This window comes from Dioscorea cayenensis, chromosome 22 (genome assembly GCF_009730915.1).
Source record: "Dioscorea cayenensis subsp. rotundata cultivar TDr96_F1 chromosome 22, TDr96_F1_v2_PseudoChromosome.rev07_lg8_w22 25.fasta, whole genome shotgun sequence".
NCBI lineage: Eukaryota > Viridiplantae > Streptophyta > Magnoliopsida > Dioscoreales > Dioscoreaceae > Dioscorea > Dioscorea cayenensis.
The window spans coordinates 460835-487846 of NC_052492.1; the positions used below are offsets into that span (position 1 = coordinate 460835).

At 35.1% G+C, this 27012-nt stretch overlaps 3 protein-coding genes across 8 annotated transcripts; 2 read left to right on the top strand and 1 right to left on the bottom strand.

The window, feature by feature from the left end:
- Positions 1 to 219: 219 nt before the first annotated feature.
- On the top strand, positions 220 to 3664 carry LOC120252694 (pentatricopeptide repeat-containing protein At1g25360-like). Its single transcript, XM_039260812.1, has 2 exons — positions 220 to 916; positions 1154 to 3664. Exons 1-2 carry the CDS (start codon positions 467 to 469, stop codon positions 1190 to 1192), a joined length of 489 nt encoding a protein of 162 aa, XP_039116746.1. The 5' UTR covers positions 220 to 466; the 3' UTR covers positions 1193 to 3664.
- An 8673-nt stretch (positions 3665 to 12337) lies between these two features.
- On the top strand, positions 12338 to 14784 carry LOC120252693 (cytokinin riboside 5'-monophosphate phosphoribohydrolase LOG1). 2 transcript variants are annotated; one of them, XM_039260809.1, is made up of 7 exons: positions 12338 to 12639; positions 13042 to 13139; positions 13410 to 13440; positions 13774 to 13873; positions 14031 to 14101; positions 14254 to 14400; positions 14528 to 14784. In XM_039260809.1, the coding sequence occupies exons 1-7, from the start codon at positions 12514 to 12516 to the stop codon at positions 14618 to 14620; spliced, it is 666 nt and encodes a 221-aa protein (XP_039116743.1). In that variant the 5' UTR covers positions 12338 to 12513; the 3' UTR covers positions 14621 to 14784. The 2 variants fall into 2 exon arrangements, with proteins under 2 accessions (XP_039116743.1, XP_039116745.1); XM_039260811.1 differs by having other exon boundaries at positions 14257 to 14400.
- Positions 14785 to 15616: 832 nt separating this feature from the next.
- On the bottom strand, positions 15617 to 22122 carry LOC120252732 (protein-tyrosine sulfotransferase). 5 transcript variants are annotated; one of them, XM_039260867.1, is made up of 14 exons: positions 21875 to 22121; positions 21679 to 21745; positions 20861 to 20929; positions 20100 to 20274; positions 19937 to 20008; positions 19390 to 19678; positions 18557 to 18700; positions 17921 to 18025; positions 17690 to 17837; positions 17480 to 17511; positions 17317 to 17385; positions 17029 to 17148; positions 16521 to 16691; positions 15617 to 16187 (listed from the first exon to the last, which is right to left on the bottom strand). In XM_039260867.1, exons 3-14 carry the CDS (start codon positions 20907 to 20909, stop codon positions 16044 to 16046), a joined length of 1518 nt encoding a protein of 505 aa, XP_039116801.1. In that variant the 5' UTR covers positions 20910 to 20929; positions 21679 to 21745; positions 21875 to 22121; the 3' UTR covers positions 15617 to 16043. The 5 variants fall into 5 exon arrangements, with proteins under 5 accessions (XP_039116801.1, XP_039116802.1, XP_039116800.1 ...); XM_039260868.1 differs by having other exon boundaries at positions 21679 to 21774; XM_039260866.1 differs by having other exon boundaries at positions 21679 to 21802.
- Between the last annotated feature and the right edge of the window lie 4890 nt (positions 22123 to 27012).

Here is a 27012-nt window from a genome sequence, read left to right on the forward strand (position 1 = left end):
CAGGAATTATTTAAGCTTACCCGGCGGGAAAAAAAAAACAGAATGATAGGCTGATGATAACGCTGATATAAGTGATAACATTGCAAATTTGCAATGGAAGAAAACATGCATAACTACGCTACAGTAATGTAATTAAGAAGAAATGACTTCGATTTTTATCAAGTTTTTTTTTTAATAAAAATAAATAAACTACAGATTTATTAAAAATAGAGACGGAACATGATTTTGATAAAGTTACTCGGTGGTGGTGGTGTTGATGTTCAAGGCAATCTGACGTCATTGACCAAAAGAATTGGCTTCTTGGCAGACAAGTACTGTTTGACAAGACGATGCTGAAGGACTTGGGAGAACCTTGGCTTGAAGATGTTTCTAGCTATGCCAAGACACTTGTAAAGACGCCTTCACCACCTGAATGATGAATCACCATCATCTCCGGCCTTGCTCGGAATTCTTGCCTTGCTGATGCATGGAAGCTATTCATTGCATTGCCCCGATCTCATCTTACCTCCTGCTGCTCATCCATGATCCATTCTATCCGCTTTCCAACAGAGTGGGTTGGAATACTAAGCTCTGCTTCTTTTCAAAGCTATGCTTTAGGGAAGAACTGAAACATGCCACTCTCTCATCAGTGCTTTCACCGAAGGCAAACAAACAGATATTTTCCCAACTCCTGAAGAGGGGGCTTCGTGACAGCAACATTCAGGCGGCTAATTCTGCCCTCTCTATGATGTTCATGAAATCAGGTTGCTTGTATAGTGCAAGGAATCTGTTCTGTTCAACTGCATCATGCCTCAAATGGACTATTTTCACATGGAATACAACGCTTTCTCAATACAGGCTGAGGCAGCATGGTCATGTTTTAGAAGCAGTCATGACATTTTATCAGATGCTCAAAGCTGGTTTCCGACCTGACAAGGTTAGCTTCTTCCATGTTTTTCATGGTTGTAGCCATGGTGGATTTGTCAAGCAAGGAATCTGATTCTTTACCAGTACGCGGAATGATTTCGGTGTTCCTCAAGAGCCGGAACTTTACCATTCCATTGTTGACATCCACACCCGTGCTGGGTTGCTTTAGAGCAGCTGTTACTGTAACAGTGCTTAATATATATATATATATATATATGCCTTTTGAGCCCACTGCGATATTTTGCAGGTCATTGCTGAACGGATGCAGGATGTTTGGGATTTTTAGATTAGGTGTTTACGAAGCGGATCGGGCCTCAGGACTTGAACCTGAGATTGATATCACATGTTTCTTGGCCATGGATATGTATTCAACTGTTGGAAGATATGCAGAGGCCCATAGCTTAAGGTGGATTAATGAAACTGGCAGGAAAAGGATCCAAGTTGTAGCTGGGTACAAGTTAAAGACGAGACACAGTATTTTACCACTAGAGGTGAGACCTATCTTAAAACAAATGACATATATATACCTGGTCCTTCAGCTGTTATCAGATGCTATGGTGAAGGATGATGATTTCTGAATAGAGATTATCAACCATATAGTGGCCTTTCCTAGTTTATCCTCTTTATCTGGTTAGTAATACAATTTGCATCCATTTAATCACAACTCTTATGAATTTCACTTATTTGTATATGTACCTTTTTTCTTTCAATATTGTTGATTGCTCTCGTGTTTATTACTCATCGGATACTTGTTTTCTAATCCAACTGCTTGCATATTTACTTGTCCTATGAGTTCCAAATGTCTACTTGAACATTTTATTGATAAGTAGGCAGATACTAATCATTCTGCCATGAACCATTGAACGTCAGTACTTACTTTATAAATGGGCATGTTAGTGAGAGTGCTTTTTAGGACAACTGCTAGGTATACAGAAATTACTTTCTAAGGTTGGCTTGTACCTTTCTTCTTTTGCAAATTCTATCAACATTGTTTTTAATCTTTTGGGAACTCTTGACATCGGTGTCTTTGTATTATTATCCCAATTGTCTAAACCTGTAGTAGGCTATTACAAATGATGCCTGGTTCATTGCCTTATACTGCTTAGCTTTTATTGCCATTTTTGTTGGTAGCAGGTTCCTCGATCTTACACTTACAATTTTCATAGGTTTGTGGTGTGCTATTGACTAAGTTTAGCTGTGAAACTTTGCCCTAAAAATATTAGATAAGGAATCTCCTGGATATGGATGGTATTAATTTCCTCTGCTGAACTCATACAATCATTCTGTTTGTTTAGCTGTTGATTCTTTTTCTTTTTTTTTTTCTACGTGTAAATTAGGTTCTTGTGTGATCTCTTGAAACATCCAGCATACAAGAAAAGCAAATTCCACATATTACCACTCTGCCAGATCGAGCATCAGCTTCATTATGTTCATTGTTGTCATTGGCCTTTTGCCATTCCCTTGCTTCAGGAAATTCATGGTTAGTGTGTCTTCTTTACTTGTTTCTATATGCTTCATGTCATTTTATTCCCAGGGATGCAGATGAATCCTGCTGTTCATTCCATTGTCTTTTTTTATCCATTTATTTATTCGTTTTTATCAAAAAGAAAATCTAGAGAAGAAATATATTTACTCTAATTGCATAGATAAGAAATATTATTTTGAGAAGTGCTTGCTGATTATGATTTGGTCATAAATTATAGTTAGCAGTAACTCAGCTACCCTATACATATGTCATGAACAGTAGTGAGAATCGTAATTTACCAAATTTTAAAGACCACTACCACTATCATTTATGGTTAACCCTACCCTTTTCAACGTTGGTGTTCACTAGAAGGTGCCTCCTATCCTAGGCTCCACTATGGGCTTCTAGCCCAAATTTTTGCAGCCTCTATGCTTGTACTGGTATACTAATGAAAGCGGCTGGCAGAAACTTGATCTTCTGATTTCCTCTTCAATACCAGCCACTTTCTCATTTCTCTTTCAAACCCTTGGAGTGATTGTTTGCTGGTAACTGGTATATACACCTTCTCCTTGGAGGAACCTAAAACCTCAATGTTGTCCTGTACTGATTGCATATGGGGATGACCATTGCCACGGTCATCCTTTGCGTTACTGCTACAAAGACTTGTCACTTGTGGAAATTTGGCAAGGACAAACTCTTAAGGGACAAAGCATGGGCAATTCCCATGCTGATGATGGAGATTTGAAGGGACATGGATTAAAAGACTGTACCCTGTTTGCAGAAGCAGATTGAGCATCTTCACATGCTTCAACCGGAGAACATTGGTCAGTGGATAAGATCAACATCCTGTTGGATCAGCCAAAATTGCTGAGCTTCTGAGCTTCTGTGTTGTAATGCGATTAGTATTCCTGTAGCATTCATGGCTTTGTTGTACATTTCCCTTATCCTTCCTTAGTAAATATATTCCCAATTTCTGGACAAAAGCAAAGGTCTTGGGTGCTCACTAGTGCACCAATCAACTTTGTCTGCAAGCCCTATGCATTCGTTAGTTTTGTGGCAATCTATAAAATCCGCAGAACTATTGGTTAGCTCTTGTGCTTGTTCTTTGTATCATTAAGACTGGAATAGGTTGGCAGAGACAGCCAAGTGAAAGCACGAGGCTGTGTTTGTTACAACTAACAAAGAAAAGGATACATTGAACCAGAGGATTGCATGTAAGCATATTGTATTTTGTATGCTGAAGAGAAATGGAACTCCTGCAATGGCTCCACTGAAGCCATTGGCAATTTGAATGAACATGTAAGGGAAGGTCATTATACCACTAAGCTTCAGTCAATGTTTATAGATCTACTAGAGGCTATAGGCACAGCACAGAAAGCTCTTTTAAATCGAGTTTAGAGAGTTTTGATAAAAATGATTAGAACACATACATTGGAGAAAATCATGAGTACAGAAAGGAACATCGAGCTTATTGAATTTAAACAAAGGAGCACTGACCTGAGCACTTCACTCAATGACAAAAGAGGACACCTGAAGAAAGCTGTCTCTCATAATTCATTTGACGCTTAATTAAAACTTTGAAGAAAAGGGGTGGATAAATCATAAGGCCTTGGCACTTCTTGTTCCCACTTCTGACAGATAAGGTTGAGACTTGAGGGAAGATGGTAAGACATTCAGATCACGATGCATTTGATCTTGCAATAAAAAGGGGGACACGATCGATCAAGTAGGAACAACGAGCAGTGATGCAACCAAAATATGCCAATAAAGTTGGGCAGCTTCATTGGTCTTTTTTTGTCTTTTATTGCACTAATAGTACCCTCTAGAGTGGGAAGTAATAGCAGTTGCGATAGGCAGGACTCTCAAGCATGAAGAAGCCAATAAAACTAACCCACAAACTAAAAGAAAATGAAATGAATAAGAAAGCCATGATGACATACACGGCATAGAAACGAGTGCCGTGCTGGAATGTGCGATTTTTTTTTTCTTTTTTTTTTAGAGACTTGTTTCAAAACAGTATTATCTGGTTTAGTTGTTTGAGTCTAAGCTTGTTCTCTAATGTTTGTTACTTTTGTTGTGTGTTTTTGTTTCCACTTTTAGTGGAGTTGTTTGTTTTGTTATCTTTGTACTATTTCCTCTCTTTTTAATGCAGCTGTGATTTATTCACTTTTTTAAAATCTAAGCTTGTTAGTTGAGATTACTTTTAAGAAGAGCAAGTTCAACAGGGATCAGCCATCTGTCAACAAGCAGGAATCCCTCCCCTTGTCCCCTTGTAAAGGAACAGCAAGTGGTATCAGATCATAGTCTAGTCTGATTCTTCCTGTTTAATAACAGTATCATTTTTGGTGCTTGAACGATCTTGCCTCTACTAATCGTTGATAATAAATTCACAGAACATTAAACTTTCTGTAAATGCACCCAGGTTTTCATTTTATTGTGCGTATGTTCCCTTTTTTACTGAATACAAAAGGAAAAACATCTTCTTCTGTTTCTTTTTTAATTGTTTTATTGGAGATAGAAGGAGACAAATTATATTTCTAACAATTTCTATATAACTAATAAATATGGGGAGAGCTTTGTAAGTAGTGGGTTATCCTTTTGTAATCAACTGGATTCCAAATTAATGGTCCGTATTTAGGCTTGGATATTAGTGGTGGCTGACACGAGTGTCTCACCTGAATTGAATGAATGAATGAATGAATGATAATTAGGAAAGTTGTAATGGTTAAAAATACGGGATTGACCTTTGAAGAGATTTGAGCTTCTCTGTCCAACAGAAAGGGTGGTGCTGTGATGTTTATGATTGGAAGCACTTTGATTTTGTTTTTGATAAAAAATGGATAAACCATGATATATATTGGTTGGAAGCACTTTGATTTTTTTTTTTTTTTTAATTATTATTATGGAGGTGGATAAACCACAGGATATATATTGGTTGGAAGAACTTTGATATGCTGTGCTTGTTAATTATATTAACGTTATTTTTGGCCATTTAACGAGGCTAATGACATCATATAAGGGGTTCTGGATTTTGTTTAATGCTGGGATAGATCTGAGTTGGCACCCACGCCGCCATGCACCAAGAGAATTGCTGACTAGCTCCACCAGGGAGGCAAGAAGATGAGAATTGTAGAGTTTGGCAATTGAGGTTTTTGCAAATGAAATGATGGATTTATTTTGGTGGAAGTGGAACCTACTGAGGGTGGTTGCTTACTTAAGAGCCCAGCAAGCACTAAATAGAAATCATCTCTCTCGAGTGCCAAAAAGGAATTTAACCAAAAGAAAAACCAACATGCTGGCACCGGAAGAATGCATGATTGCAACAGTGTGATGCTTCAGGACCAATGCAGCTGCTTTTTTTATCCTATTAAAAGTTACCGATGTTTCTGGCGTGTTTGAGATGTTTATTTATGGCAATTGCACTGATAAAAAGGTGTTGTAGTTACAAGTATGATTGGGCGTTGCGTTGGGTTTTGTAGAGCCACCCAATCTACTTAATGACTGTAATTGTATTTTCATGCTTGTACCAGAAACACACCTGACCGATATGACCATTGTACTCTTTCCCCTGCTAATTAACAAGTAAAAGCCTCTAAATAAAATAAAATAAAAATAAAAATAAAATAAAAGGTGAGTTGCTTTTTGTTTATGTTGGTGGCTTTATAGACATGATCAGTGAAAGAAAGAAAGCATCATTTCATCTGAGCATTTGAGAGCAGACAATTGAAACACTGTGTTTTTGTTTGGTAGATGGTAATTAATGGTGGGTGAGAACTGAGAAGGCTTTATTCAAAAGAACTGAGAAGGCAGAAGAGGCAGAGATATTTGGTTCACTGACATCAGTAACATGAGGCTGAAGCTGCCGACTTGAATGCACAAATGAATAGTATGAGTGACTGTGTGTGCTTCATGAATTAGATTAGCAGCAGCTGCGCACATGGCTCTCTCTTACTTCCCAGGCCCAGTATAATTCAATCAAGCAGGCCAGGCATGCCCGTTGAAATATAGAATGAATGAATGAATGATGCGTCATTCCGCCAAACCAAAATGCAGTCTTGGAAACATGGCCACGAGCCAGGCCTGCACGTTGACCACGCTAAAAGTAAAGTATATGCAATGCTCTGCTGTTGCTATTTCTATTTCTGGTTCCCCTTTGTTCCTCTCTGGTCATATTTGATTTTATTTTATTTTAACCGGCTAATCTTACAGTCAAAGATAATGATGATGAGCTGGTAGAGCCTACACACTATGCCATATATGTGGTATATGTTAGAGGGCCATATGCTTTAGGCCCATATTTATTTCAAAACATTTCTACTAAAAATTTAGTACCACATTATCTAACTACAAGAACTTTCATCCACTTTATATATAGTACTATTTATTATCCTTTAACTTTGCTTTAGTGGTTATGCTCTCTTACGCGCAGACGCAAGGGTGCAAATTTCAGGGACACGAAATGCACCAGATTTCTGGTTATGCTCTCTTATGACGTGGCTCGTCTCTTCGAGAACCGAACCTGCAGTCTTCCTATTCTGTCATCCTATCATGAGCACTCATTGGCCCTGACTCCAGCTCCAGTAACAGAACAAAAAAACAGAGCCTTTCGCCCTCAGGCCCCTCACCTTTGTTCATGCCAGCGTGTGAGTATATAACACAATGGCCAACATCCCAAATCATTCCTTGTGTTACATCTAGAATCATGTTCGATGAGTATTTTTTTTGTGCATTATGTTCTGTTGGCTGAGTTTTACATGTTGATAATCTTAGAAAGTGCTTATTTTGCAAGTGAGGGGGTGAAGGAGGGAGGGAACCATTTTGAAGGATCCAACTTGATAATTTTAGTGGATTCTGTCTGGTGCATTACTCGCACGCAAATTGGTTTTGGTTTGGGTTTTGGCTTTAGCAAGTTAAGAGTAGCATATGGGAATGGTGGGGCATTGTGAAAGAAAGTGTGAGTCAGTCCGGCTTAGCAATGGGGAGACAGGGGAACCTCAAAATGGATGGGCTGGGCGCATCCCAATCCTTAATTTTGTCTCATTGTAATCGATCGAGTTCAATACATGAGTGTCCTGTCCAGTTGTCCCCCCTTAAGCCCCTGCGTCCTCAAATCTGAATTGAATGGATAGGATAGATCATAGATGATGATTATTATTATTATTATTATTATTATTGATTAAGATGGATAGAGAGACATGGACCATGCATAAAATGACAGTGTGAGAATGATTTGGAAGAGGAGCCAAAGGCAGAAGGAGCATGCATGACCCACACCACTCACTCTCCATCCACATCGCGCTTTTATTCTTCCGTATATTTCCCTAAACCATTTAAATAGATCCTCCTCATAACATAGAAAATATATATATATATATATGCTTTGATTGTTATTTATAGCAGAGAGAGCATCGCATAATAAAGATTTGATGTTTGGAATTTATTTGGATGCGAAATGAGAGAGAGAAAAAAAAAAAACAGGTAGACGACAAACGAATTTGATGAAGCCACTAGCCACGCAAACGTCTTCGACTAATCCCATCCATCATCTACATAAAGTGAATATACAAGCACATAACATCACTAGTGCACTTTACGCTCTCAAGAACAACAAAGTTCAGCAAGCATAGATGGCGGCGCTATAGCCGGCAATAGCGATTTAACAGAGCGCCTGAGAGATATATGCCATCATTTGAATCTTCTTCATGAAAATCACTCGCTGGTCTTCTCTCACTCACTCACGTACATAATTTTTTTATTTTATTTTTTACAAAGTTGACAAGTAAGAAGTGTAGCAATCATACATTAATTAATTTATCCTTTTGTTTTTAATTTTTTTTAAAATTTTTTTTTTATTGTTGCTGTACATGAGTTATCCAATGGACAAACAAGAGAGCAAAGATGGTTTGTTCTTTTATAGCGTGTCAGGTGCTCATATCTTCATCCTCTTCTAATTACACTTCTCTCCTTTAAATTCTAACAAAATTGAAACCGAGGCGTTGAAATTGCATAGTTCAACACTACTAAATCATGAAGATGAGCTCTTGAATGTCCTATTTGGTGATGAATGAATGATCTCTTTCACTTGGTGTTGGATCACAACATAGACACAGATAATCATCAGCACATGGTGTATAGGCTTTAAGTAAATGGTGATCAATTATATAATTATGGGATTTAAGGCTAACCACTAGTTTGAAGATCTGGTTAGATATATCTTCATATATTAGAGTTGACAGTTGAGACAAGATCTAGCGAGGCTTGCCCCACCCACTACTGCCACGACAAGACATATGACCATCATTAAATCTAAACACAAACACACACACACACACACACACACACACACACACAAACTCATCAGAGATAAATATTTTTAGGGAAGAGCTATGAGAGTTGATTTTATTAATAAGAGGGAAAATTACAAAGAGTTCAATATTACAACCCAAGCCAAAGCAAAACAAAACAAAACTCAAAAAAATACAAGGACTCAAATAACACAACAAAATTAAAGAAATTAAAAGATAAAACCCTCTCTGCAGAAATCCTTCATAACCCAACGCGGCAGCTCACGACCTTGAAAAAATAAAGAAAGCATATGCAAACTGGAAGCCAAGGATGCAAGCTTGTAAGCAGGTGAAGCCCAAGACTTGGGAATGAGATGTATGGAAGGCCAATTAGCCCCCTGAAGGATGAAGTTGAAGCTGTTAATCCAAGTCTGGATCCTGCCATCAAGTGAATAACTCTGCGAAATGATCTTGCTGAAAAGAGATAAATACTTTTGTTATGATAGTGCTGCTCACAAGTCACAATAGTGCATAATCCACTTTAATAAATATATATATATATATTCCGCCAGTAATTTTTTTTTTTTTGAAAAAGTGATAAATCTCATGCATCAGAGAAAAGAGAGAAATTTCTGCCAGTAATCATTTGTAGTCAATTGTTGCAACATTACATTACTTGTTTATTTATTTATTTTTTTTGAAAAGATGGATAAACTACTATATTAGAAATATCAAAAGCCAAAAAAAAAAACCAAGTACAGAACAAAAGAAACTTGTTTATAGCTTTGAAAAAGAATATTCTTGTTTTTAAGAGAGAGAGAGAGAGAGAGAGAGAGAGAGAGAGAGGAGGAGGAGGAGGAGGAGGAGGGATTTGGGCATGTAACTCAGAAAAAATAGCAGGAAAACGAAGCATGTCAAAATATTTGTTCAAGATTGTGAATCAATGGCAAACCATTCTGAGATACAAAGTACTATCCTAGATAAATTTTGGCTGGTAGTAACAATGTATGAGCCTCAGCATTGGGACATAGAGATATATACATTGGATGAGGGACAAGAAGATCTTTCCTTTGGATTTGAGACACAGATAGAGACAGAAACAAAGATGTTGTTCTATCGATAATATGGTATGGAAGAGGGCAATATATATATATATATATATTTATTATGACTTGGGTGATGAACAATGAATAGTACACTGTCCCAAGGGCCAAGTAAAAAAAAAATGGTGCATATATGTTTAGTTCGTTGTTGCATGATAGAGATGCAACCACGTTATCAAGTCATGAATGTGGAAAGGGAGATTACATGGTAAATACAATACATGGAGCATGGTAATTGATTGGTGAACATCCTCCTCTCTTTCTCTTTTGACTTTGGTATATCTCTAACTAATTTGTCTCCATGTTTTTGAAAACGGACCGACCGGCGAGTCGGACTGGAAAAAACCAGGGAACCGACCATGGCCGATCCGGTTTTAGAATTAATGTTGACCGAATTTTTGAACCGGTCAAACCCGCCAAAACCCGGTGAACCGGCGGTCGGACCAAAATCGGATGGAACCCGGTTTTTCAATTTTTTTATTTTGTTTTTGTTTTTGTTTTTGTTTTTGTTTTGTTTTTGTTTTTTTAAGAAAGGACTTAGGGGCATGAATTGCTCTTTTTTTTTCTTCGATTTCATGATCTCTTTGAGTCTTGATTTGTCGAAAAATATTATTTGGATTTTTGGAACTTTGGAGTTTAGAGGTATGAGAAAAAAAAAAAAAGAAACTTAGTAAATTGTTTAAGAAGTATAGATCATTTTAGGACTTATTTTATTTTTATACTTTTTATTTTAATGGTAATGATGATCAAATATGAGAATTAAATTAATCATACTTAGTTCTAGTTTTTGTTTTTGAATGTTCATGCCTTGTCTCATCCTCACATAATTAGTAATTTAATTAGTTGTTTAATTTATGTAGTTATCATCATCCATTTATGATTAATAGATTAAGAAATAAAAGGTTTAGGGAATTGTATTTATTGCTTTATCTAGATTAATTATTTGAATCTTCAACCATTTTGATAAAAATCATAATGATATTAAAAATAAATATTTAAGATAATTATGATTAAAAATATAATAAAGTTTGTTATTATATGTATATATATATATAGTATATATATAATATTTAAGATAATTATTTATTTATGACGTCATCCGGGTCCGACTAAAAGCGGGTCATCCCGAGTCGAACCGAGTCGACCCGTGACTCAAATACGAGACCGGTTCGCTATCCGGTCCGGTTTTAAAAACATTGATTTGTCTTGAGCGGAAGATTAGATGCACTTTCCTCAGGGGAGGGTCAAGGGTGGGGGGTTGACGGACTCTTTATTTCCATTGCTTTTGAGCTTCTAAATGACTTTTTAAGTAAATGTGGATAAACCATCGATTTATTGAAATACTTAAAGAGACAACAGATCGAGAATGAAACGAGTACAAAGAGCCCTCACCGGGAAGTGAGTAAAAGGCAAATATTACTAAGCGAGGAGGCGTGAAAGAACAATCATCGAAAATAAACACTGACCGAGCGAAAGGCGCCGTCTGGAGCTATAGGTCCGTCCAGGATAGAGAAGAAGGAGGATTACTCCTGTGCAATGTCAGGCGCCTAAATGACTTTTTGTAAAAGGTTTAGCTAATTAATTAATTGCTTTTATGAAAATATTGTTAATTTTGTGCACTCTGCTACGGTCCTGTGCATTTGTATATAAATGGGCAACAAAAAGCAGGCATATGCTGATGAAGAAGAAAGGCGAAAGGCGCTGCTGCGGCAGAGATTGGAAAGAAGAAGGTTGAATTTTGGGATCTCATCTAACAAAAGTTAGGATAATAAAAACTAATAAAACAGGGAGGGATGGGTTTAAGATGGGAGAGTACAATTGTACCCAAAAAATAATAATTATTATTATTATAAACTGTAGTACTAGGCAAAATATAAATATAACATAGGATAATATAATATGAACAAGGATATATGCACGAGAAAAAGTAAGCAGGAGATGTGTTATTGTTTAGTAATGTATAGAAGAAGAAGAAGAAGAAGAAGAAGAAGACAATGTTGGGAGGAGGGATGCATGATAGCATAGGGCGTTGAGGCAAATGCAATTAGTGGGCAGGGAATGGCGTGGGATGGGAAAGAGCATGCTTGGTCTAACGGACCGGAAGAATGGGGAGGGCGTGTTCAATAAATATCCAATGTTTCCTCTGCATATAACAACGGTGTCTCTACAGTCAGACATTTGGCCTAACTTGTTCCTTTCTTTCTTCTTCTTCTGCATCATGTGTGTATTTATATATGCATAGGAAATATAAATCAATTATAAATGCTCTGAAAATGAAATATGCGTTTATTTGAACATTGAACTTTGGAGCTTATGCTGAAGACTATGAAGAAAATAAGAAGGACATTAGAGGCGCAGGTGGGGAATTGGAATCGGAATTGGAAACAGCTAGGACCCTCAAATTAAAAACACAAATGGCATAGCCATTAAATGTGCACCCGTTGAGTGATGTGCTTGTGTGAGTGCGTGTGACTTTGCACGCGCGTGGGGTTTCGAGCACGTGAGCTCCTCTCTTTTGTATATAAATATATATACACACACACACATACATACATAGTCTCGGAGGGTGCACTAAAAAGTGTTCTAGCTAGTGGTGGATGTCTGTGTTCCATCTATAGTGCTCCTCTGCCACTTCACTTCACTTCACTTGTCTCAAACATAAGCCTCAAACTCTATATATATCTCATCTAGTTGATCAGGACTTCCCAATCTCAGGGGAGACATATTAAGAGCCATTAAGGACACATATATAAAAATGGAGATTGAGATGGAGATGCCGATGCAACAGTCCAGGTTCAAGAGGATCTGCGTCTTCTGCGGCAGTAGCCAGGGAAAGAAGAGAAGCTATCAGGATGCTGCTGTGGACCTCGGCAAGGAATTGGTATAATCAACATTTCAAAAACTTTTTAATTTTTTTTTTCACTTTATAATCTCTTGAATAGTACTTATCTTAGCTTTCTTAACATCTTCCGGTGGCTTCTTATTCATTCCCATCTTTTGCACCAGCAACATTGCCTGGTAGCATTCCAGTGTTAAAGTTTCGATCTGTTATGTGTATATGTTTGTATAGCACAAAATGTATGTATGTATGTATGTATGTATGTAGTTGTTCATTGCAGCTCTGTTTCTGTAGTTGATGTTGGTGAATTGGAGTGTGAATAAACAGAGTTTATTAAATAGTTTATTAAATGCAAATGTATACGCATGCTTTCTCAAGTAAAGAAACAGAGAAATTTATGATTTATTTACTCATAGCTTGCTCGGTGATTTTGTACGTTTTCAGGTTTCAAGAAACATTGATCTGGTTTATGGTGGAGGGAGTGTTGGCCTGATGGGTTTGGTGTCCCAAGCTGTGTATGATGGCGGGAGGCATGTTATTGGGTCAGTTCATGTGCATTTAATCATTTCTCTTTTTGTTCTTGTGTCCGGAGCCTATCATGGCTACAGTTAGGCTTTAAGAAGGAAATTATGTGATGTTATGATGTCAGAAGCACCCTATACATAGTAGGGGGTGTATATATATATATATATATAGTTAAAAGAGGACGAGAAGCAGAGCATGTTATTTATATATAACTCTAGGCCTTCATCTTTTTGTTTTGCTTCTCTTCTTCAATATTGTATCTCACTCCGAGCCACGTTGTTGTGCAGTGTTATTCCCAAGACTCTTATGCCCCGAGAGGTATGCCTCGCTGGCCCCAACTGATGAAAAGCCTCATCCCTTTTTATCCTATTGGGAGTTTTTTCTTAAAAAAACTCTCCTTTCAGAAAACAGCACCCAAGAATGAATGCGCATTTACATGTCTACTTGCAGTTCTTCTCCTTATTCTTTTTTTTAAGTATATGAATGAAACCTACCAGTGCTGTGTGTTGTTAGAGCATTTGGCGTAATCGGTAACCCATGCCCCCATAAGTGATGGTAAACCTGCAGAAAGCCAGTTAAAGAATGGAGTGCCTTTTATATATATATATATATATTTAGTTATGTTATGTTTTGCTGGGACCATTTATGCAGATAACAGGGGAGACTGTGGGAGAGGTTAAGGCAGTAGCAGATATGCACCAAAGGAAGGCAGAGATGGCCAGGCAGTCTGATGCCTTTATTGCCTTGCCTGGTTAGTGATTAGCCTGCACTTCCTTTTTATTATTATTATTATTATTATTATTATTATTATTATTAACCTACAAAACTTTGTTGCATTGTTGCTTCCAGTAAAAACAATTTGATTGCAAACTTGACAATAAAGATCCTGAGTTTGCTCATTCCTGCAGGAGGGTATGGAACTCTGGAAGAATTGCTGGAGGTGATTACCTGGGCTCAACTGGGCATACATGACAAGCCGGTATGACATGCTGCATCGATCATACCAACTCTTTAATTAGCATGCTTGTTGCTTAAGTGCATGTGTATGCATTAGTAACTGAGTCCTTAGAATGCGGTCAAGGTGTGTTGTTCCTTAATTATGACTTCTGGAACTTAATATGGCTCTGTTAGCAGGTGGGATTGCTGAATGTGGATGGTTACTACAACTCGTTGCTATCCTTCATTGATAAAGCCGTAGAAGAAGGCTTTATTAGCCCAAGTGCTCGTCATATAATTGTGTCCGCACCAACTGCCATGGACCTTGTCAAGAAGCTTGAAGTAAGTAATAAGAAATATACAATTGTATATATACAAATCTGTATTAACCTGGCTAGAGTAACTAATTAAGAGGGTGCTCATCTGCTATATACATATATATATATGTATATGTTTGTTGGTGTTGCAGGAATATGTCCCCCGGCATGAAGGAGTTGCTCCGAAGCTGAACTGGGAGATTGAGCAGCTTGGCTATCCCTCACAGTGTGAAATCTCAAGGTAGAACCTGTTCATGGAGAGACACATATGTTTTGGCAGAGTGTCACTGTTAAAATGGCATCACCATCAAGTTCAAGGGAAATGGAGGAGAAAGGAGGAGGGATTTTTTTTGTTTTGTTTTGTTTTTTTGTAAAATACGGCTAATGGCCTTTTACTCATTATATCAGCTTCCGCAAAGTATGTGCTCATTTTTCCTAAAACAGAGAAAAATTCCATACTCAGATATAGAGAGGCTTTGGTTTTTTTACTTTTTCTGCAAACGCTCTTTCTATATATCGTATTACCTACATCATCAAAATGGTGGTGCATGCTAATTCTTGATCAGAGCTTAAACAGCCATCTCATGCATCATTCATATTTATTATTTACACAAGGCACAGGCGCTCATAACCCGGAGACTTTGGGTAAGACGTCTGATCAGTGAGCGCCTGGCAATATTATCGCTATATATAGGATTGTAGCACTGTTCTGTTCAGTACAAATGAGCAGCATATGATTGATCGATCGGTTCATTACAAGTGGCCGTCATTCTCGTATATATTGATGAATGGAGGATTCGTACTTGGTGTACTGTGGTTGGTGTTGGTGTTGGTGTTGGTGTGGGTGTGCATCCATCCCCTCACCCCCATTGATAGTATGAATGAATGAAAGGAACAGGATGATGGCCTGGGTAGTACGTACCCTAACAGGCCCCGCTTGTCTTTGCGACGAGGACCATCAAAATTATAAATACTCAGTGGATGGACAGGGATTTTTTTTTTTCCACACTGAAAACACGGCAGAAGGAATATAGAGCCAAATACAAATAACTTAAAATTGTTGATATATTATCTGATACATGCCAAAGAATTTATTTATTTATTTATTATAAATAAAATGAATGAATCACAAATTTAAGAATTTAATAAAACACATTATAATAAATACATAATTTTTATCTATCATATATATATATTTAACAAAACAATCGCCAAAATGAATAAACCACAAACATATAACAAATACTCAAAACCTAAAATTGACTTTATTCTGTTTAATAATTCATCTTATGATAACATAAACCCTTAAACCCTCAAGCCACGCCTCCTCATTGAAAATACCACATTTTGCTGGAGTTTCCCCCTTAAATCTCTCCATGTACTGGAAAAAAATAAATTAAAAAAAAATACCAGAATTTCCCTCAACGAAAGGGCTTGCTAGTTGCTGCCTAAAAGCCAACAACACTAATAAACATGCATGCCATATATCCCTATTCTTCTTTCTTAATATAGGTTTACTATACAATAAAATTAAACCCATGGCAAAGCATCAATATGATCAACTTCATAAAAAGAATGGGTGTTTGTTAGCTTCAGCCAGGAGATAGTTCTTGAATTTAAATGGAGGCCGCTTCCAAATTCGTGCCGTACCATCAATTTTAGGGAGTTTCAAACCTTCAGCTTCGATGTCCTCCTCCTAGCAGTTACAACCAAAATGACCACTCCAATCATCAGCAGCACTGTAATTCCTAACAAAATCGTCTTCCATGGGATACAATGATAAAAGTCTTGGCAGACCTGTTTCCGCATTTCCTGCATGAGGAAGGAATACCAAAGAAATATGAGCACACAAAGCTGACAGGCCTCTTATTTTTCACCAACAATCATGAAACTAAAGAAGCAGAAATAGATTACTAAGGCTGGTAAAGGACATGCAGTTTTCTGGTTTCCCACTTTCAATTCAACATTTGCTAGCAGTTGCCAACTAAATGGGGGTGCCAGGACACGCCAAGAATAAATTTCCCAGCACCACTGGTATTTCATTGTCAAAACATATTGACAAAAATACAAAGTGTTTCTCCAGGGCAGATTATGTAAAGGTAAATTTGAGGCTTGTAATGGAAAATTTAAAATTCTTTGACAAACCACTTCAGCTGACGCATTCTTTCGCTGCCTGTTAAAAAAGTTTTCAGCAGTCTGCATCAGATGTTTTTGTTCTTGCAAAAATAAATCCTGTGCATAATTGTACAGCTCCACATCAAGACTGTTGAGTGACAGTATTTGCTGCAGGATCTCCTCTGGAACCATAAGCCGTGCCTGTGAATACAAAATTTTATGCAAGAAAATAAGTACATCATGCAGTTACCATATAGTAAACTATACTATAGCAGCCTCATCAAAAAAAACATAATGCAGTCGGAAGAAGAAGAGGCATGCCCAAATAGAACTGAACAAATGGAAGTATCAACACCAGCAATTTGCAAATTTTTTTTAATGGAAAGTATACTGCATCACGCTAGCCACAGAAGGTTGTTCTTACTCAATCTCAACAAATACAACCCAGTACCCTTATTAATGTATTAAATCTACATCAAAATTTAATAGCATATAATATTCAAAAAATCCTAATAGAGCTTTCTTCCATATATATCACCTCCTTCGAAAAGTTTGCAGGAGCAATCCACCTCAATGAAAAGGTTCGCCGAGTAGATTGGGATTTCCGTAAATTTGAAATACAAACTTCATAATCATCCATCAGCTTTTGAACTGTCATCTGCTACCAAAACAAAATGTCTGTAAAATATGAAAAAATACATATGATAAAGAGAAGAAAAATCAAACTAAATGTTTCAATGTTAAACAAAAAAATCAAAAAAAGAAACACATGACTAAGAGTAAAGATCCACGTGCTTTTAACTAAAAAAGAAAGCAGACGTATTACATTTTTGTCTGTTGATTTGGCGCTTTTTGGAGTAGGAACTTCACCTTGTTGTTGGTCATTTGTACTAAGCTATTATGAAAGATAAAAGAGATGATTAAGAAAATATTGCCAATGATCCAAAACACTTTTTGCAGTTGACAACACAAGATCCAACTCAGCTTACCTGATTTTGAATTGATTCATCATCCTCAGGATCTGCAGCAAATGAAGCCAATTCCATAAGCAGCAGCACAGCATGAGAGTTGTGTTTTTTACATAGTAACTCCAAACGGATTAAACAAGCAAACTATAAAGTAAAATCTATATCTATAATAGGAGATGTTGGGCTGCAGAAGATATGTTATAGAAAGTATACTCATATGTGTGACCTAACCTGTTATATTAATTGCATCTTGCCCAAAATTCAAGCTCAAGGATTCTGACTGGGAAAGAACCTGTGCCCCAACCATGTTTGCAAACATTGTAGCAGACTTTTTGTGGTCCTCAGTAAGCCCAACATATAACATATGATCCAATCTACTCTGAATGATATAGAAAGGTGGTAACATTTCTGTCCTATGATATAACAAATTTGGAGCATGGCTAAATAGCAGATTCCATGTACCTTTGCAACATCCAGCACAAATTTACCAAGTTCAGGATGTGTCCTTACACAATGGCGAATGAAATGAGATTCCTCAAGATAAGAATTGTTTGTTAATCCAGCAATCTGTTAAGGGAACAAAAAAGAAAGTTAAAATCTATCCTGTTAAGAATTTGAGCAGCGAGAACTTAAATAACTTCTCCCTAAACCAAAGAGAACTATATAACTTAAAGAACTTCTCCCTAAACCAAAGTAGTTATCACTTGAGTAGTTTTCCATATACCACAGGACTCACAGGAACTACTGTTTCATATGCCCCTGATTGTAGCAGACACAAAATACACTCCGAATTACAAGGACCTTTTCCTGTAAATTGTTTTCGAACATAAAAGTGTCATGCTCTGTGAAATTCAAACTTTCAGAAAAAAACTGCGTTGAACAGTGTTTTGAATAGTCTCTACCTGGACTAAAGAAAAAGAACTAGAAATGAGTAACCGTGGAGCAAAGAAAAACCCAGCCACAGCAAAGTTTTATCAAATTCTCAGCTCATTTTTGATGAACTAGAAAGTTTAAAATTATTTCAATGAAAAGCATCAGCATACTTAACCAAACAATCATCAAAAGTCAGAAATATGTAGAATCAAAGACCTGGCGTACCTGAAATGTGGCTCCATTGTGAATGATCTCATGAACTACCGGATGATTGATGAACGCGTGCAAGGGCATAATCATGTCCTCCATATTGTAGGGGTTATTGTGACGTTCACTTTCTGCAACTTTCCTTGATTTCCTAGCATCCCTCTGTCAATTTTAAAGCATTGGCATACATCGATAAAGCCAAGATCCAAATACAACATAAATATGCATTGAATTAAAAAGTATATTGAAAGAGGATCAAAGGTTGAAAGAGGAACTCAAAGATATGAAACATAACATCCCATAATGAAAATTCAAAAACAATAAAAATAAAAAACTTGCCAAAACAATGCACTTCTGAATTTACTGAACTAACATATTTCCAGAACAAATTCGCAGGAGCATCAGCGGAGTGGAGAAACTTCTTAGGCATGCAAATGAATAAACTCCATTTTTAGTGAGGATATCAATGACAAAGGGCTGAGCCACTGATCTAAGCCATGGGATCAATCATGAAGTAGCATCGAACTCACTTATCAAGATCACCTATGTTCATAATATCAAACTTCAAATAATACCAGAACAAACAAAACAATTTGTAACTAGAAACTTGGCCCAAACATAAAAGATCAAAAAAATCTAATATTACAATCAACTTTATTAAAATTAAAAGAAAAAAATCGATGGCCAGCCCTACTGAATAGTAATAATAACAATGATGGCCCCAAAGATACTGAAGATATTATGCAAATTCTTGGGAATCTAGGTGGAAGAAAGGACGACGTTCCTCTCTAAAATTTATCTAACAAATTCACAAATGCAAGTAGCAGAAAAATCATGAGATTTAGAAATACCCGAGCAAAAAGATCTTCTCTCATCCATGGAACCAAGTACTTCCAAGGCCATATGTCCAAGGTACTAACACCACGTGATTTAGGACGTAAACGCCTAGACATTTGTGTCACCGAAGTTAAATTTGGATGCACAAGAAACCTTGCAGCAACTTCAATTGCAAATTCATAGGAGCTGAAGAGACGATCAATGGGATTCCTCAACACAGTTACAACCGAGGTCTGCTCCTTGGGCAGTTTAGACATCAAACTGTAGTCATCATGAGTGACCATCAACCTGCAATTTGGTTTGCTAGACAAAACAAAGATGACATTCAATTTCATGAAATGATGCAAATAATTGTCATCAAAGGCAAAGAGAAACTTCAGCTTTAAAGCTTTTATTTTTATTTTTTAAAAGAACCCCAGCAGGGACTTAGTTAATGAGGGAGAAAAACAAAGCCAGCAGAAATTTAAGACATCATAAGTTAGAAACAAAAAATTTGAACTTTTAAGTTATTAGTTATTGCAGAAAAAAGACAAACAAAAGCAAAATTTTAAAGAAAATCACCTTGGATCAAACCGCAACTTATCATAAGAACGAGGGCATTCTTGATAACTTGTGTACAATTTTCTCAAGAAGCTGCCAGCGACATAAACATCTGTCAGTATATAATAACAAGAGAATTTTCTTAGAAAACAGGCGGATAGGAGTAATGGAAAACAGAAATTACCAATAGAAGTATGAGCGACCACCAGTTCTAGGAATGTGTAAAAAGAATAATAGATCTTTCAATGATAATTTGTCATCCTTGCTTCCAGTGAAAATAGAAGATTCCACCCAATTCTTGACAGTGGTTTCACATTGAGAAAAATCTTTATCGGAAGACACATGACTTGAGGCAAAGACTGTAAAATAGAAAAAGCCAACTTCCACCGATTTATTGATTCACATAAAAGCATATTAAGAAGCTTGTGTGGAAAAGCATAAAGGTGTTCAGGTTAGGAGATACATTCATGTTATATCAAAACTAATACACAACATGATTTAATTAGAAACCGTATAAGCAATCCAACTCCCTCAAAAGATTGGATGCAAAATGTTATATTAAATTTTTTTTCTCGTAAAAATAATAGAACTGTTACCTATTACTGAAATGTGTTATTTTAGTGAAGAGTTATTTGCCTTTGTGAGTTATGTTTATTGCATCAACATATGATTGCCTGATGGCAGTAGCTACTAACAATTAACAGAAAGTCATATGTTATAGAATGAATGAATTTTCTGATTAACCACCAACATGACATTCAGGAAAAGATGCCAAAATGCCAAAGTATGGACAGTAAATAACAAAACCTAGTTAACTGTGAGAAATGCGTCTTACAAACCAAATGGTGACAATACTTGCATGTTTATGGATGAAGTTATAATGTGCAAAAATTGGGGACAAAATCCAAAAGAAAAGGATGTAAAGGCAAATGAATATAAACATACCCAGGTAAAGAAGTACCAAAATTATGCTAAATCTGAGAGTGGATTCCATTTCCTTCTGTCTTGACCTAACTGTCACACACCATAACAAAGAATGGACAAATTGACATTAAGAAACCACACATTAATACAAAACAGAAGTAGCTAGTTTGAAGGCAAGGGCACATTGTTGGATTCATCATTTACAGTTAAGGTTTAGAAACAACAATTGGGCACATCTGAAGCACAAGTAATATATACTACAAAAACCACAGTGAGATGTCCTAATATTGGATTAAAAACAGAACTAACAGAAATCGCAAGGATAAATATAGCATATATATATATATAGCAAACAACAGGCTAATCAAAGATAAGGAACAGTCACCATGAATAATGGATTTCAAGCATGACATAAATTGCAGAGGGAAATCCAGAAACACTGAGTCTGTTTTACTAAAATCAAAGAAGTTGGTGTCATTAGTGAACATAATTGCAAAAACTAGATGCCAAGTCAACCAGCAGAAACTAGTTTGTTTGTCAGAAGGATATAAGACACATTAACGCCGCCAAAGCCAACCTTAAACACAACTGAATCAGAACAATAAAGAGAATAGATTGAGTTTAAACAAAAGGGAAAACTTTGTATACGGGCTTAATCAAAAAGCCAGTTCGCCCACAAAGAAGAAAGGAAAGGATCAAGAACAGTGTTCTTACGGGGAAAAATACCCAAAAACCACTTAGATCTCCAAATTTCATTCTCTAGATGATGATGACAAGAAGAAGAAGAAGAAGAAGAAGAAGAAGGAAGATGACAAGAAGGAAAAGGGATGTACTAGTACCCAGATGGCAAAAGGAAGGATGTCCAGAAGCCCAGCCTAACAGAGTCTCTCCTCCCTCCTCCGCTGCCTACATCCCCACACTCATAGAGTCAAGATCTGAATTCTCCCACACAAGGGTTAAAAACTAAGAAAAAAAAAACAATTTAATTAATAAACAAAATAAAAATGAATAAGAAAGAAAGAAAGAGACCGGCACCTCGTAGTCGCAAATCGTCGGAGAATGGCTGTCGGGATCCCGGCAGGCAGGAGGCCCAACCTAAGAGGGGCCTCGCCGATGCCCACAGCCGAAGCTTCGAGTCCCGTTTTAATCTCACGATTATTAATCAAAAGAGCTCAAGAATTACAAGCCTGCTACTTTTCTGTCAATCTCGAGGCTCTGCGAGCGGCTCTAATTCATCGACTGCGACAAACCCCCTCGCAATCCGATGCATTGGACGACACCCAGAATTTTCAGACGTTGACTAGCCCTTTGAAAATCTGGTAATAGTATAATCGAATAGATCATGTTTTTGTACAACCATTATCTCTCTCTCTCTCTTTTAATTGCCTTATATATGGTTATCAAATGTTTCGATTTCTTCTCTTATTAAATATAAATTGATATTTTATATATTTGGCATAATATTAATATATATTATTAGTAGGGTGACTGGCGCTAATGAGGTTGGTATCTATAAATATATAAATATTTTTTTATATAAATTAATGACAGTAAAAATAGATATAGTTTAATAATAATAATACACATAAAATTTGTTCATAATTCCAACTAAGGAAAAAAACTCAAACATGAGAACAAATATAGAAAACTATTCAAACTAAAATTGTTGGAATCACTTTTGTATATATTTTTTTATATTCTTATATAATTAATTTAGTATATAATAATATCAGTATTAATTTTGGGTCCATTTTGATTTATTTATGGGATATCCTTTGATTTTTTTTTTCCAACATACACTACTCATATAAAAAAATGAACCTAAGAGAAATAAATTTGTTAATTGTTTTTATATCTAGTAAATTTGGTTAAATTAATTATTTTGTACATCTAAAATAGCATTAAAAGGAATAAATACAAACAACATACAAAACAGCAGTACATACTAATAATGTATACAAAATTTTCTTTATATATAATATAATATTATATAATGAATCAGTTGGGGAAAACAACTTATGTTTTGTTACATTTCATACTTTTATGATTTTTAATAATGAATTGGTAAAAAGATACAAAGGTTTAAGTATTAATGCAAGGTATTTGCTTGATATTTGTCATATTAGTTGTACACAAATACTCAAAATAATTTGTTTATGATAGTGGTAGTCAAAGTAAATAGAAAACTATGTTAATATTTATATATGAGTAACCTAGCTATTCTTGATAGGCTACTATATAAATAGTAGAGGGGAAAATTAATGTTAAATACTATAAAGATTTTATAAAATTTTGTGTGCATGACCATTGTTCTCTTTAAAACTATTCAAACTAAATGTTGCCAAAATTGTTTCAGTATTTTTTATATTATTATTTTAAAAAATTAAAAAATTAATTTGTTAATTGTCTTTGAATTTGCAAAATTTTGTTAAGCTAATTATTTCCGATATTTGAAGTAGTTCTATGAGTGAAAGAAATAAATACATAAAAGATCACATCGTGAATATCAGTTTATACTAATGATATATAAATATACATAATATTATACTATGTAATAAATAAGCTGGGGAGAATAACCTATGTTACATTTCAGATTCTTTGATAGAGAGAGATAGTGATGGAGCAACTACTGATGATAGCAATGTATGAGGAAGATCGAATTGTTGAGGGTAGTATGGTCGCGGTGGTAGATAGAAGAGGTTGTTATCAGAGTTATGCTTCTCAGAGATTGTTGCAAGGGTTGAAAGCTTATCTAATGATGTGTGAAGTTAGTAAAGGGTTTGCATCAAGAATGACATTAATGTATAAGATTGGAAAGATTCTCAGTGGAGATAATAAGAATTTTGGTTGAATAATTGTTTCCAGTGGTATACATTGGGGAGGGGAATTGGTTGGAGATTTGAATCGGCTTATAGCTATTCATATTTCTGGCGAGCTTATTCCAATCTTGAAAGCAACTAGCATTATTTGGATTTGAGTGATTTTTTTTTTTCTAATTTTATTTGATAAGTAAAATATATAATAAACATAATTTATATAATGTATGGTTATATATTAATATAAGTTAATTATATATATTATACTATAAGCTATCAAAATATAAATATGTTAATTCTCTTATATATATATATATATATATTCAGTTCTTCTTCTTCTTCTTTTTATTGATATAAATAAATTAGGTAGTTTGAATTTTACTAAGATGTCTATTTACAAATGAAATGGGAATGTATTTTTAGACAATAATCAATGCCTAATTTAATACAATAACATAAAAAATAAAATAATTAACATTATATTATAGCATCACCGTGTTGATGGAAAGTTTGAGTAACAATGCAACTGCTAGTACATATATAAAACAACTATCATGAGCATTAATTTTTTTATAATGACAGTTCTCACCATGGAAAATAAAAAAATAAATGTCTTTTACATAAACACTTTTTTCAAGTGAGACAAATAAACATCTTTTCTAAACTTACATCCACCCAAATCATAGATCATGTGTTAGGTTATAAATTACATTTACCTATTATGAAAATAAAGTAACTTATGATCCAAATGAGCTTCATTGAAAGAACAATAAGATAAATTTTAAATTTTTATATAACTATGATTTATTATTTATTTAAATAACAAAAATAAAAGATGTGTAAGAAATGTTTTATTGCAAGTTGTAAAAGTTATAGACTTGCATTAAAGAGAGAATTGAAAAATTGGAATATTTGACAATATATTGAACTAAAAAAAACCAAAAATTGTATTTTTCTTTGAACAAATTAAACAAAGAATTACTACAAAAATAATTTTTAATAAAACAAAAAATAATTATTAATCCCACTTCACACGCACCTTTCAATCTTCTTCTCCTCTGCATCCAAAACAAAAACCGAAAACTAAGAAACTCAAAGCTTGAATTAAAATTCAAGCAAAGATATTTAAATGAAAAGAAAAAAGAAAAATGGTACTTAAGCTCTTCTTCTCTCCAATCTAATACTTGTCAACATAAATAAAACAAACAAAATTAAATGTTGAATCAAAATTTAATGGGAAAAAATTAAAACAAATAAACAAAAAAATTGAAAGAAAGTGGTACCTTCTTGAGCTCTTCTCTATGATCTCATATCCCTTGTGAACAAAACCAAAACTAAAACCAAAACCAAAACAAACAAAAAACTAAAACTTTTAATTAAAATTGAAGAAAAATTGATGAAGAAAAATAATACCTTTCTTGATCTCGCCTTCTCCCTAATCTTATATCTCTTATGAAATAAATTTTCTATAGTGAATACACAAAAAGACAAAATCAATTATCTTTGGATGAACTACTCCTAGATGCTTTGCCGTGGGAAACCTAGACATGTTGGATCTCTGATTGAGGAGATGATTTCAGCTTCAATGTGTTGATCAAGGGACAACGAAGTCTCTTAAGACCTTTGAACTAGACATGTTGAAAGCTTTGATCAGAAGCAAGGCCAAGTTCCAGTAGTTGCCTCTTAAGGAATGGTGTTTGATGTGGACATTGTACATCTATGCTTGCTTGAAGTGGAAGAGATGCTTGGATGGTTATTATATAATATAACAATATAATTTATGATTGCACTACCTATATAATAATAAGACAATGATAATTAAAAGGATGTGGAACCCATGACAAAAAAATTAAAGCAAAACCCAATTGCAAAGTCACATTTGCCTCCTCTTAATAATATTTAATGATAATTATCATAACAATAGTGACAGTGACAAAAGACCTATATATTTTTCTAATGAGAGGGTAAGAGAAGTTAGAGAGTTATTGCTTGTCTGGTTGTGAGATACTATATCAAGAAGTTAAAATGATATATAGGGATAGTTTAACAAAGAGAAAGTAGTTAGAATGATCCTGCAGAACACCACTCTTTGTTAAAAATGCACTACTTGTCAATTAATAAGAACATTAGGAGATGAAATTAACATTATGTCATATTTTTTAAAGCCTTCTTTTGGATTGTATTAATGATGTAATACTTTTTTTTAATAGTCTTTTTTTAGGTAAATAGAACATTAGATGTTTCATATATTTAATGAAAGCAGTAATGAAAATTATATGTACACAATAAATCTTTCATAAAATTACAAATTATTTATAAAAAAGTTCATTTTTAATGTATATAATAATTTAATATATTTATGAAAAATTCGGGATCATATGATTCACATTATTTATGGAGGCAAGCTCAAATCTAGTAGTTATTTCTTTATATATAAATAAAAAATGACATCATTCATACGTTTGCTGTGGAAACAATATTTCATTCGAGGATATATATATATAAATCACAAGTAAAATGAAAATGTTAAAACAAAAATCATTTCAGTGGAATAATAATTTTTCATACTAGTATAACATTAAATGCTAGTGGTCATAATTAATTGATTTTTTTTTTTTCAAATTACCATTTCGTTATGATTAAATGAGTTTGTCTTATATTTTTTTGTTGCGATTTGTGAAGATTTTGACCCGTTTGACAAGCGTTCATTTTAGGGAAAGTGGAGGGAAGTGAGGGGAAATGTTCTGGCTTCTTCTATTTCTGGTGTTCATCTGTGCTGAAGTGGGAGAAGTGTCACTTCCTCACTTTTGACTGAAGTGGATTTTGAACTAAACCCACTTCAGTATTTTTTTTACTGAAGTGGGGGAATGAGTCAATCTATAAAAACTAACTTTTTTTTCATTTCTAAAGTCTTTTATGAACTCATAGAATTTCATCCAATACCTAAATCCTTCGGTTCTATTCTCATTTTTTGACAAATGAACACAGAAATCATGGAGTAATATCACTTCCCCCACTTTAGAGAAGTGTCACTTCCCTCACTTCCTGACTTCCCTCACTTACAGTGAAATGAACAGCCCCTTACAATTTTGTAGTTTCATGTAAGTCATGACATGAAGTTTTGCTTTGACCAACATGATGAATGGCTTGGTCATGAGACGGCCCATAGTTTACCTAGTGTGGCATGGGCAATATCAAAACTGTCATGACGTTGAGAATGCCCCATTGAGGATTGAAGTGGCTCGGTTTTAAGTTTGTACACGATCTGATACTCAAGATATATATATATATATATTGGAGTTCTCAGCACTACAACAGTTGAAATTTCCAGCAGAAGTTATTGTTCATACTAGTGTA

Bases quoted from the DNA above. Each gene is read 5' to 3' on its own strand.
- LOC120252732 (XM_039260870.1), bottom strand. From the start codon at position 20,909: ATGGAATCCACTCTCAGATTTAGCATAATTTTGGTACTTCTTTACCTG. The intron at 17,149-17,316 runs GTAATACGTCTG...TTTTGGTAGCAG, and splicing joins CCAAATCAACAGACAAAAAT to ATGACAGTTCAAAAGCTGAT. The intron at 16,692-17,028 runs GTGATATATATG...TTGTATTCACAG, and splicing joins CTGCAAACTTTTCGAAGGAG to GCACGGCTTATGGTTCCAGA.
- LOC120252694 (XM_039260812.1), top strand. From the start codon at position 467: ATGGAAGCTATTCATTGCATTGCCCCGATCTCATCTTACCTCCTGCTG. The intron at 917-1,153 runs GTTAGCTTCTTC...GATATTTTGCAG, and splicing joins CTGGTTTCCGACCTGACAAG to GTCATTGCTGAACGGATGCA.
- LOC120252693 (XM_039260809.1), top strand. From the start codon at position 12,514: ATGGAGATTGAGATGGAGATGCCGATGCAACAGTCCAGGTTCAAGAGG. The intron at 14,102-14,253 runs GTATGACATGCT...TGGCTCTGTTAG, and splicing joins TGGGCATACATGACAAGCCG to CAGGTGGGATTGCTGAATGT. The intron at 14,401-14,527 runs GTAAGTAATAAG...TTGGTGTTGCAG, and splicing joins ACCTTGTCAAGAAGCTTGAA to GAATATGTCCCCCGGCATGA.